This window comes from Haliotis cracherodii, unplaced genomic scaffold (genome assembly GCF_022045235.1).
Source record: "Haliotis cracherodii isolate W230 unplaced genomic scaffold, xgHalCrac1.p SCAF_4, whole genome shotgun sequence".
Taxonomy (NCBI): Eukaryota; Metazoa; Mollusca; class Gastropoda; order Lepetellida; family Haliotidae; genus Haliotis; species Haliotis cracherodii.
Genome location: NW_027266297.1, coordinates 25,892,746 through 25,905,879, shown reverse-complemented (window position 1 = coordinate 25,905,879; position 13,134 = coordinate 25,892,746). Strand labels below are relative to the sequence as shown.

Sequence of the window (13,134 nt, the reverse complement as noted above, 5' to 3'; positions counted from 1 at the left end):
GCCTTGAACCACGAAAGTAGTTCTTGTAGGGAAAAAGCGAGAATACTACTTCCGGGTTTCACGCGAGTAGTCTGTAAAGAGGGTTCAGTAAATAGGTAGAAAAGGCGATGACAGTATTCTTCTGACAACAACATCTTCTGATGCCATTTGAGGACAAAACTTATAAGTCTGTCATAATATCCACAGTAACGTATGATGCGCGCCCTTAGAAAACTGGAGCTCACACTAGCTATTCTGAAACCCGATGTTGTCGCTCACCCTAACATTCTGAAGGTAGATCGGCTGATTTTACCCCATTAGTAACACTTAAGGCACAGACAATCTAAAGCATATAGAAAAAGTGCATGTTAGTGATTTAACTCTGTTGGGTCGCACCAGCCCTCGTAAATTCACGCACTCTCAACAATCCTCGATTTCTTTAACTGCCTCAGCCCTGGCCTAGGTTATGTCCTCTCGACTCCCTTTACGATCTTAGATGGTACATGCAAACTTAAATGCGAAAACCTGTGACATATCATTCATTACATTCTCAGGTATCAGCTTAGTATGGCCATTATTGACCTGTAAATATGATAGGAACTGTACAAATTATGAGGGCTGTTGGGCCCTTTATGTGTCTTTTTTTAGTTAAAACTGTTATAATCATCTGACCCCGACAGTATAACTTTTTTCATGAGACATTACAGCATAATTTCAACACAAGAAAATAACCATGGATGTATTATGAGAGTGAAGTTTATTATCTTAAAATAAGCATAAATGAGATAGATGTCTGCATAACATATTGTCTAAAAATAAACATAAGTACAGGTCTTTTCGTATCCTTTCTGTTGTTTCTTATCTCGTTATTCAACCCCCAATTATCAGACATAACGTATTGACATGTGTAGTTTGCTTTCACTAGGGTGTTTTTTTCACCAATGTTGTTACCTTGTCAGTACTCACTGACCTTATACAATCATAAAATGCTGTCATTATTCACCAGATTGTACAGCAGATCCAAGAGCATGTTGAAAGAGAAAAGATTCATATGACACATGTATGATATATTGCAAATTCTTTTCAGTTTGCAATCAAACAAGTAACAAAATGCTGACATTCTACTCCAGCATCCTTTTATTATACTTGATTAAATACATAATATATAGCCACTGCTCTAACCATCAAAGGGAAATAATTGGCTCAGGGATTGAAGTTGCTTCAACTTGCTGTGAAGAGTTGTGCCCCTTGGACCAGATCATCCAGATAGGTTTGAAAACTCAGATACATTCGGGTTGATTACCATCCACATGCTGTGATAGTAAATTAAGTACTGTGCAAAGCGATGAACACCCTCAACTTACCCAAAGCAAGATTTTTGAAAAACAACACACTGATAATGATTATTTGCAAATGAGAAAAAAATGATTGTTATGTGATGTTTTTTTGTTTGTAGGAAATCCGCTCTATAATCCTGCAGCAAGAATTTTTCTTTGTGAGATCAAAGAAGCTGATCTTATCGCCAACAAGAGCAAATGAATTTTACAAGGAGCATGAGGGCAAGTATATACTTTATAACTGAAACAAAGACGATTCATATCGGTGACACCTCTTCCTGTTGAGACCTGGGTTAGAATAGATCCCAGCGCTCTGTTCCATGTCATAAGACAGTATAAGACATGACTATATTGTTGTGGTCAGGCTCTGTGCCTTGGCTGAGAGGTTGTCCTTGTGCCCCAAATGCATGGGTTGTTGCTCATGCTTTCAGTCACTGGTTTGCCTGGTCCAGATTGGATTATTTGGTTAAAATATGGCTGACTGCAATGCTAAACAACTTTCACTTCCACAACCACTTGTGGAAAACCTGATCAGAAAAAGTGGGCTCCCAATAGCTCATTCGTGTTGTAACATGGTTACATATATGTGAATTGGTTGGTCACAATGGCCTATGAAAGTAGATGGTACTTGGAAAGGTGACACCAGGAAGACCAACCTGACATGGATAGGGCTGTGTGTTAGTGTACCCCAGGACTGGTGCTCATGCTATTCACCATTAGGTTGTCTGATCCATGTTTGATTAGGAGTGAGGTTTTGTACTCCCTGTAGAGGCTTCTGACTCTCACTCATATTTTCAGTGATAGAAACTAACAATTTTAGTCCACTAGTCCTTATGATGATAACAAATAGCAAAATCCTAAAAAAGGGCTAATTTCTACTAGTCCTTATGATACCTTAACTATTGGGCAGTTTTTACAAGGACCAGTGCCAGTTTCTACCACTGATTTTAATAATGCACACTAAATAAGAAAAAGCATTTGCAGTCTTCAACTTTGGCTACTAATCTTAAGCCTTAGTGTAGTAGACCTTTCATCAATCCAGTAATCCCAGCTAATAATCATAATCATCTCATATAGTAACACTAAGATCTACTGAAAATAAGGTGAGATGAGGTGAAATGGAGTTTAACGTCGCGTCTAAGATTATTGCACTTATATAGTGACGTGCATGTACGTGTGTGTTTGTGTGGCTGCTTGTACTAGTCCAGACTGATGCTGATTTATAGTGCTAGCTCACTAGATACCATACTGCAGTTTAACATAAATACCCCCCTCAGACACAGTATACTGACTCCGAACCAACCAGTCCTTGTTTTAGCCCCTTAATGCCAAGCACCAGACAAGGTAACAACAAGTACCTTCTTTTAACGTCTTTTGGTACGACTTGGCCAGGAATCAAACTTCGGACCTCTATCACCGGGTGGACGCTCTACCACTAGACCACGGAGGCAGTCAACTGAAAATAATGTTAAAAATGTTTTTGTCACAGACTGTATTGATCATGATCATGTTTATGTGCATATATTATGTAAATTTTAAAAACATTTGCATCTTTTGTTTCAGGAAAGTTCTTTCTCAACCGTCTTGTGTCCTTCATGAGCAGGTAATTATTTCGAAAAAAGAAATGGCAAAATGCTGTATGTACCATTTTGATCATTGGATTCATTAAATGCATCATTAAATAAAATTTGGGTGTTTGTGGAAAAAACATGTTACATGGAAATCTTTGTGTCCATGAACATTATAAACATCAGAAAGAATGTAGATTAAAGATATTTTCTTCCATGTTCAAGATACGTAAAAACAAAAACAACAGGTCGTAAAACTGAATATCACTGTTCAAATCTGATCCTGAAGCTATGAACAAAATGGATGTTTAAGTAGTTTTGTTAAAATCTTGACTCTTTTATTTATCACTATTTGAAACCAGAAAACTAGAATCGTGTGATGGTAGAACCCTCGTAAGTTCAGTCGTGTAAAAGTAAAACCCCTGTACGTTCAGTCAGTTTGTGTAATGGTAGAACGCTCGTATGTTCATTTGTGTAATGGTAGAACCCTCGTAAGTTCAGTCATGAAATGGTAGAACACTTGTAAGTTCAAATGTGTAATGGGAAAGACCTCGTAAGTTCTGTTGTGTAATAGTAGAATCCTCGTAAGCTCAATCATATAATTTCAGAACACTTGTAAGTTCAATTGTGTAGAATCCTCATATGTTCTGTCATGTTATGGTAAAACCTTCTTAATGACGATCATGTAATAGAACCCTCGTATGTTCAGTCGTGTAATGGTAGAACCATCGTGAGTTCAGTCGTGTAATGGTAGAACCATCGTAAGTTCAGTCATGTAATGGTAGAACCATCGTGAGTTCAGTCGTGTAATGGTAGAACCATCGTAAGTTCAGTCATGTAATGGTAGAACCATCGTGAGTTCAGTCGTGTAATGGTAGAACCATCGCAAGTTCAGTCATGTAATGGTAGAACCATCGTAAGTTCAGGTATGTAATGGTAGAACCATCGTAAGTTCAGGTATGTAATGGTAGAACCATCGTAAGTTCAGTCATGTAATGGTAGAACCATCGTAAGTTCAGTCATGTAATGGTAGGACCATCGTAAGTTCAGGTATGTAATGGTAGAATCATTGTAAGTTCAATCATGTAATGGTGAAACCCTCATAAGTTCAGTCATGTAATAGTAGAACCCTCATAAGTTCAGTTGTGTAATGGTAGAACCATCGTAAGTTTAATTGTGTAATGGTCTGATGCGCATTAATATGGTTTAATGTGATTAGTCCAAAGGACTAGTGTTAACCTTATTTCACTGGTTGTCAGAGTTTGTAGCTAGTTCTGCTTGAACAATGCAAAAGTGTTTTCTATGTTTACATTTTCTCTAAGTTTTATTTAGTTCCAATTTGTATCAAAATTGAAGAATTGAGATGGTTCAGTACTGAAAACCCCAAATGCTACTTGTCTACGAGGACTACCATCGTTGAATTTTTGTTTGTCCTCAGCAAAATTGTGTAGTCTCTGGCTAGGGTGAATTTCGATGGATGCCCTGGTGGTTCAGAGACAGAAGGGCTGAAGTAAAGTTTGTCCTTCCCCAGTATCCTGCTGCCCCAGGCTTACATTATCAGTCAAGATCTCGGAATTGGTTTCTATCCATCTTATAAGTTGTCTGAATGCAAATATACCAGAAAGAATAAGTAGACATCAGGATGCCTTATAGTGAAACAATACAGTGCATCATGGTATAAAAGGAATCAATGAAAGCGTGCGAGAGGAAGACCATGTGCAGCATGTACATGCACACATGCTGCACACAACTGAAGTCATGGCATGTAAGACTGAACACCCTTTTATCACCTGTCCCATTAGCTCAGTTGGAAAACAGTTGGGTACAAAACTAAACACGAATTGTGAGATTGCAGGTTTAATTCATGTCATGGAATTTTAATGTGAAAACAATTGTGACTGTTATCCAATAAAAAACCAATGCTAGATTCATATCAAAATGCCAGTTTATAAGGTTAGTGGGGATGCTGGGGCATTTCCCTCTGAATGCCTGATGTTTCCTGGTTAATGAGTACATTTCCAGTTTATTAACATTGTAAAGAACCTATTCACACATTAGTGTTATGTCACCAAAGGTTTATAAAAAAATTTAAAAAACATCTCAACTCACTGATATGCACTGACAAGTTAAATATTTTGTAACTGACAATTCATTCCAAATAAACACAAAATATTATTAAAAGCTTTGTGAAGTTTGCATTTTTGACAAAATGAGTTGAATCACCATTGTATATTAAGTAATCTTTCACATGAAAGAGAGAAAAAAAATAATTAATACTGATAATGTCAATGTGAATATGTCTGCTTTCTTGCAGTGGGCCTATATGGACACACATACTGGCCAGAGAAAATGCCATTCCGGAGTGGAGGAGGATCATGGGCCCAACTAAAGTTTTGAAGTAATGGCATTGGACAGCATCAGTAATGTTTGTTTGTTGTTTGGATGTCGCTAAACCAAGATCTGAGGACATCCCATTACGGGTCACATCAGACCGACCTTTCACGAACTCTGACCGACCAATGGAATTACTGACAAGAAGTTGATATTAGCCAATCAGAAGGCAGCTTTCTTGTGCTTAACGGCACTAATTTCGAATTGGCGACTGGGCTTTTGAAACATATTTTGACAAATTCTCGCTTAAAAATTTGAAACTTCAACAAAAGAACACTCTCGAATGGCTAATATATGGTCTAGTTTGTGTAGATTTAGTCGTTAAGCCCATAACTATCTTTCGGAATCCCCCGTTTTAAAGATTTTGAGGCTGCATGATTAGAAATCACATTCCGACTGTCACTTTCATGATCTGGTAAGCGACACTGTGATTGGTCGGATGAAAGGTCATTCTGACGTGAACCCTAATGATATGTCCTCAGATCTTTGTTTAGCTGTAGCAAGAACTAAGATCTGATTTTAATGAGATTGTGAAGTAATAGCAGTGGACAGCATCAGTAATGTTTGTTTGTTGTTTAACGCAGCATCAGCAATATTCCAGATACATATGGTGGCCTGTAAGTAATTGAGACTGGAACAGACAACCCAGGAATTGATATCATGAGCAACGATCCACTCTGTCAGGGTACAATGACATGCATCAACCACGTCAACGAGCATTACCACCTGAACCATTTAGTTGCCTTGTATGACCAGTATAGCTTTCCTATTGTAGTACAGTGTTCCCTCGCTGTTTCGCCTTTCTATATAGAGCTAACTAGGTTATAGCACGGGGTAACGCAAAGCTCCCAAAATCTATGTACATTTTTAATAAACTCAAGTTTTACACTGACACAATGTCTTTTCCCCATTGCAAAAAAACATTACCAGCTGTTCACTGAGAGCATATTACATATTACGTGAGTATTATTACACTATATGGTTATAAATAATGTTTGTAACATATAAGTTTTATTCACAATTCCATTCAATATTACTTACATTAATTTCAACAAAATTATGTGTGAAGGGATCGGTAGATCACACAGCTCACCCTTATATACAGCAACCACGATCAGATTACCACTATTGGTGCCTTGAAACAAACTAAACTGCTGATTGTCTATAATGCTCATCAAGTATGTGCTCCCCCAAGGTAGTGTTGTAGCAAGGGATCACTGTAGTACCATTGGAACTACTCTCACATCTTGGATTTGAACATTGGCTACTGGGTTGCACAAAGACCATATTAGATATGTCATATTTGTCCACTAATCAGCTATTTCTGAACTGCATGCATCTTGAAATTTGACATGAAGTCAGAATAAGGATGTTGCATTAACAGTTGCATCCCTAAAAGAAGCAGGGGCTATGGTGCTGGAGCATCGGAGCAAATGTGTCATTTGTTTTTGTTAGGGGTGAAACCATACAGCAAGGTTAAGATGGAATCGATACGAAATGTATCGTTGCATGAAAACTCACGATGCACTGGTGCTCCGATGTATCGTTTCACCCCTAGTTTATATTTATGTTTCAGGACAATCCACGAAGCTCCAGAAACAATCCGTGGTCGGTTTGGACTGACAGATACTCGTAACTGCACACATGGATCTGGTGAGAATGTCAAGATGTAGTGTTAGATCTAGAGGTTTCATGATGATGATGATGATGATGATGATGATGATGATGAGAGACGGGTACTATGGCAGAAACTAGCTGTATCTGTTGGTGTAACAATACAGCAATATTGTCCTCACCGCTTGAAATAGTATCACAAAATATCACAATTATTTTTTAACAACGATCGCTACATGTGTGCTTATACTTATTTAGTGAAAACAAGCCATTCTGCCAACAAGAAATGTTATTTGATGGAAGGTCAAAATTGGAAAGTGGGCTTTTGAAGAATTGTGAATTTACTTAGTGATGAATAGTTGGCTATAAATAGTATAACTTTCACAGTGCCCTCTTGCCTATATATTTCTTCCCTACAGTGTCCCATCATCGATTTAAAAACAAATGATTCAGGATTGTGATTCACCTGCATAAAGAAAGAATATCAACTTATGAAGTGTATCGTGGCGTGACAACACCAGGGCCCACTTGCACAAAGTGATCTTAGCGCTACGACTATTGTAAGCCTATGTTAAAGTATGGGAGTTACGATCATCTTAGCGCTAAGATCGCTTTGTGCAAGTGGACCCAGATCACTTCATCTCTATTATCTGTATCCAAGCCGATGTAGTGAAGTGTGATCATCTTTGTATTGTAGGATGTAGTATTGTTTCAGTAACTATCATTAGTTTGCAAATGGAACTTGTCTGACAGTTTATATGTTTGATACATGATGTAATGCTGGTTGAAGTTTGAACCAAGTCAGATAGATGTATCTTTGAAGATTCAGCTTGATGAGAGAAGGCTCTGTAGGCATTGTTTGATCATCACCCAGTAAATGAAACTGAATATGATGGCGCTGAACTTCATCAGTTTTATCTGGTAATAACCTTTCTAGTTCCATTTTCATTGAAGCAGTCATAAAATCCTGAAAGGTCTCACCAGCTTGTGGATTTTATCAATCTCATAATCTGTTTTGCTCAGCTCGTTGGTTATAGTTGGATACTGAGTGACTACATACAACTCCCACTTCACTTCAATTGTGTAACAGGGGCACGGGTGGCCAAGTCGTCTAAGGCGCCGCGATTCGCTGTGCAGAGTTGCGTCCCTTGGGCATGCCAGAAACCTATAATTGTGGGTTCGAATCCCGGTTTGCCGCAATTATGTTTCTAGGTTTGTCAGCACCATACCCGTGCTCGTGGGTTTCCTCGAAGTGTTAAATGTCTGAGACCTGCATCACTTCGGGCTTTCCTCCCACATTAAGCTGACACGCCGCGATATAACTGGAATAATGTTAAAAGTAGCGTTAAACCCAACTCACTCACTCAATTGTGTAACAGTAACAGTGCCATGAGCCCTTGTTTTCTATGTAGGGAGAAGACAGGTTGACTTGACCTTGTGTTTTACTTGTGCCACTTCTGCTTCAGACTCCCCTGAAACTGCCGCCCGTGAGATCAATTTCTTCTTCCCTGAGTTCTCCACAGACAGGTGGCATGATACCGAGGGAGCCTATTTCTACAACGGGCAGGTTGCCTTCAATGAGGACTTGTGTCAACATGTTCCACTGCAACATGTGTCTGATTCCATCAGTTGATTGGATCCTGATTTGTTGACTTGATTTATTTTACTCCTGTTACCATGGTGATTTGATCAGGAAACATTTGTGTGAAAGTGTGTAAGGAAATCTTTTACAGGTTATATAGGGAGATTGATTTGTTAAACTGTAAGGGGGCACGGGTGACCCAGTTGTCTAAGGTGCCATGATTGGCTGTGCAGAGTTGTGTCCCTTGAGCACGCCAGAAACCTATGATTGTGATCCGAATCCCGGTTCGCCCCGATTATGTTTCTAGGTTTGTCAGCACCATGCCTGTACTTGTGCGTTTCACCAAAGAGGTAAACGTCTGAGACCTGCATCACTTCGGGCTTTTCCTCCCACATCGAGCTGAAACGCCGTGATATAACTTGAATACTGTTAAAAGCGGCGTTAAACCCAACTCACTCACTCATTCAAACTGTGAAATGTCAAGCAGACAGAATGTAAAGGCGCGGCAGATGTTTTGTTTGTATTTGTTTTTTTTCTCAATCGAATAAAATACAACTTGAAAAGTTAATTCCTCCGGAGCACATGTAAGCAGTCTCTTCTTATTATAATAAAATGTAATGCATATCTGATCGAAAAAGGGGTGGTAGGATAGCCTAGTGGTTAAAGCATTTGCTTGGCACCCCACAGACCCAGGTTCAATTCCTCTTATGAGTATGATGTGTGAAGCCCATTTCTGGTGTCCCCCGCCATGATATTGCTGGACTATTGCTAAAAGTGGCATAAAACCATTCTCAATAATGACTTTATTTTACAATAGAACAAGCATATTGAACTTGTTGTATCACACGAGATTTTTAATGCATTTAGAACATGCAAGTGGTTAGAAATAAACATTTCCTCATGTTTTATATCCCCTGTCGCAACGAGTTGGCGGAGGATATTGAAATGGGTCTGTACGTCTGTCCGTGCGTGTGTGTGTGCGTGCGTCCCGAAATCGTTTCCGGGGCATAACTCAAAACCCATTCAATACTTTTTAAAAAAACTTTGCATGTTTACCTGACACATACTCAACTGGTGCCTTTTGCAATTTAGGAATTTTAGAAATGTTTATTTTTTACGTTTGCCATGGCAACAAGTTGGACTTAGGTTTTATGAGGGTGGTGTTTGTTTCCGGAGCGTAACTAAAAAAACTGTTAAATTACAAAACTTTGCATGTCTACCAGGTCACATACTTAACTGGTACCTTTTATATTTTGCACTTTTAGAATTTTTGTTTGTTTATGTTTCCATGACAACAAGTTGGATTCAAGTTTTAATATAGGGTGGGTTTACTTATAGAGTATAACAAATAAACTGTTAAATATTTCCTTGCCAAACATTGCATGTCTACATATTAAGCACATACTGAACTGGTGCCATTTGATATTAAAGAGTCTTAGAAATGATTAATTTAGAATTTCCATTGCAGTTATTTTGACATGGACTAAGAGAAATCTTGGGTCAGTTACATGGTTTGGGACCATAACGACGGAGTCGTGTTAAAATGGGCGGGGGATATAGACGACTTCTTAGACTATACGCCTGTTGTAATTTATTTTGATAACTGTCCAGCCCAGTCTGCTATAATGTAACCTTGACAGCGATGTATATTGTCTGTGCTGTCAAACAACATACTGAAAACAGAGAACAGGATGGTGGTTGGCTGACATATTCATAACTGAGTACAGTGACTGTGTGAGATCCAGGGGATGGAACAACATAATGATTGTCAGTCAGCCAAGGTTGTTGACAATGTCAGTTGACCAATGAGTTGTTAGTTCAGGTATCTAGCTGACCAATCACATTCTGATTATGAACACTATTAAAGTTCTGGTATTTTTCCACATCTGCTTTCTTTCATCACTAACTGCTGGTACACCACTGACACCAGCACCTGCCTGTTGTAGAGCTCTAACTGCTGGTACACCACTGACACCAGCATCTGCCTGCTCCCATAGAGCTCTAACTGCTGGTACACCACTGATACCAGCATCTGCCTACTGTAGAGCTCTAACTGCTGGTACACCACTGACACCAGCATCTGCCTACTGTAGAGCTCTAACTGCTGGTACACCACTGACACCAGCATCTGCCTGCTCCCATAGAGCTCTAACTGATGGTACACCACTGACACCAGCACCTGCCTACTGTAGAGCTCTAACTGCTGGTACACCACTGACACCAGCACCTGCCTGTTGTAGAGCTCTAACTGCTGGTACACCACTGACACCAGCATCTGCCTACTCCCGTAGAGCTCTAACTGCTGGTACACCACTGACACCAGCATCTGCCTACTCCTGTAGAGCTCTAACTGCTGGTACACCACTGACACCAGCATCTGCCTACTCCTGTAGAGCTCTAACTGCTGGTACACCACTGACACCAGCATCTGCCTGCTCCCATAGAGCTCTAACTGATGGTACACCACTGATACCAGCATCTGCCTACTGTAGAGCTCTAACTGATGGTACACCACTGACACCAGCATCTGCCTGCTCCCATAGAGCTCTAACTGCTGGTACACCACTGACACCAGCACCTGCTTGTTGTAGAGCTCTAACTGCTGGTACACCACTGACACCAGCATCTGCCTGCTCCCATAGAGCTCTAACTGCTGGTACACCACTGATACCAGCATCTGCCTACTGTAGAGCTCTAACTGATGGTACACCACTGACACCAGCATCTGCCTACTCCTGTAGAGCTCTAACTGATGGTACACCACTGACACCAGCATCTGCCTACTCCTGTAGAGCTCTAACTGATGGTACACCACTGATACCAGCACCTGCCTACTCCCGTAGAGCTCTTACTGTTGGTACACCACTGACACCAGCACCTGCCTACTCCCGTAGAGCTCTAACTGCTGGTACACCACTGACACCAGCACCTGCCTACTCCCGTAGAGCTCTTACTGTTGATACACCACTGACACCAGCACCTGCCTACTCCCGTAGAGCTCTTACTGATGGTACACCACTGACACCAGCATCTGCCTGTTGTAGAGCTCTAACTGATGGTACACCACTGACACCAGCATCTGCCTGTTGTAGAGCTCTAACTGATGGTACACCACTGACACCAGCATCTGCCTGTTGTAGAGCTCTAACTGATGGTACACCACTGACACCAGCACCTGCCTGCTCCTGTTGAGCTCTATCTGACAACTAACACACAGATTATAAACAACAACAACACTTCTCCTTGTGGGTCTAGAAATAAACATTAGTGACTTGTATCAAACCGAGACATTGTTTCTATGCAGTTAACATTTTAGGTTAATATTCACCACTAGATTCGTGAACATTTTAAAAATGTGTTGGTTCTGAATGATTTCAAAAACACCCGCTACAATCGCCAGTTGGTGGGAGACAAAGATTATGTATGTATGCTAAATAGACTTGAAACCGAAAGTATAATGTCAAACCACCTGTTTCAATCAGCGATGGCTACAGTGATTTGAGCCCGTGAAGAACCGTGGTAGAATAGGTCCTGAGCAACCCATGCTTGCCGTAAGAAGCGAATATCGCAATTGCGTAGATCGATGCTCATGATGTCAATCACTGAATTGTTTGGTCTAGAGTCGATTATTTACAAACCGCCGTCATATAGCTGGAATATTGCTGATTGTGGCGTTAAACAACAAACAGAAAACAACTATGGTGATTTGAAACCTCTCGCTCCAAATCATGTATTTCCCGAAGTAATGTCTGAAAGCGCGTTAGAATTAGTACGGTCAAACAAACCTATAGTTAACCAGCTTATAGCCCAAGTTTTATAAACTATAAATCAAGCAGTAAGTTATCAGATTAATCTCATAAAGATATTACAGTTTCACACAAAGCATTATTTTCTGTTACTGACCTACATTGAAAATATGGCACCGAGACCCATTGCTATCGCTATTTTGGGCTTGTTCGTGACAACTCCCGCTGTTTTTAGAAAGACGCTCGACAAGTTGCAGTGAAGAGGCGTGTACATGGATAGGTAAGGTTACTGAGGATTAATCTGTTTGTAGCCAACTCGTTTGCTCTGCTCATTGTAAATCACTTTAAAGTTTATATGCATTTTGTGTACAAGTCAAATGATAGTGATTAATTGCAACTTTTAAAAGAAACACGATTTTCCGGAAGCATTACCGTGCTATGACCACATGGGCGGTATATATACGACTCGCAAGAAGCCAAAGAACATCCGATTCTTTAATATTACTCTATTTAATCTGTTTAGCCAGGACAGATTAAATAGAGTAATTTGAACGAATCGGGTGTTCTTTGTTTGGTTGTTGTTCGTGTTCGTTTAACGCTGCATCAGCAATATTTCAGCTTTTTGGATGCGGACGGTAAATAATCACGTCTGGACCATACAACCCATGGTTATAAGAGGCGACTAACGGGATCGGGTGGTCAAGCTCGCTTGTTGATGCATGTCATCGATCCCAACTGCGTGGATCGATGCTCATATTAATCACTGGATTGCCTGGTTCAGACTCGATTATTAACAGACCACTGTCATATACCTGGTTGGTTGGTTTGTTGTTTTACGCCGCACTCAGCAATATTCCAGCTATATGACGGAGGTCTGTAATTAATCGAGTCTGGACCAGACAATCCAGTGATTAATA

The 13,134-nt window shown here is 40.1% G+C and overlaps 1 protein-coding gene across 1 annotated transcript; it reads left to right on the top strand.

Moving 5' to 3' along the window:
- The first annotated feature begins 67 nt into the window (after positions 1-67).
- LOC139479690 (nucleoside diphosphate kinase 6-like) lies at positions 68-10,241 on the top strand. The gene is made up of 6 exons (XM_071262533.1): positions 68-273; positions 1,436-1,538; positions 2,880-2,919; positions 5,199-5,282; positions 6,852-6,928; positions 8,356-10,241. The coding sequence occupies exons 1-6, from the start codon at positions 193-195 to the stop codon at positions 8,520-8,522; spliced, it is 552 nt and encodes a 183-aa protein (XP_071118634.1). The 5' UTR covers positions 68-192; the 3' UTR covers positions 8,523-10,241.
- Positions 10,242-13,134: the final 2,893 nt, after the last annotated feature.

Excerpts from the sequence above, each read along its gene's own strand:
- LOC139479690 (XM_071262533.1), top strand. The coding sequence starts at position 193 with ATGATGCGCGCCCTTAGAAAACTGGAGCTCACACTAGCTATTCTGAAA. Across the intron at positions 5,283-6,851 it reads GGCCCAACTAAAGTTTTGAA|GACAATCCACGAAGCTCCAG; the intron begins GTAATGGCATTG and ends TTTATGTTTCAG. Across the intron at positions 6,929-8,355 it reads TAACTGCACACATGGATCTG|ACTCCCCTGAAACTGCCGCC; the intron begins GTGAGAATGTCA and ends CTTCTGCTTCAG.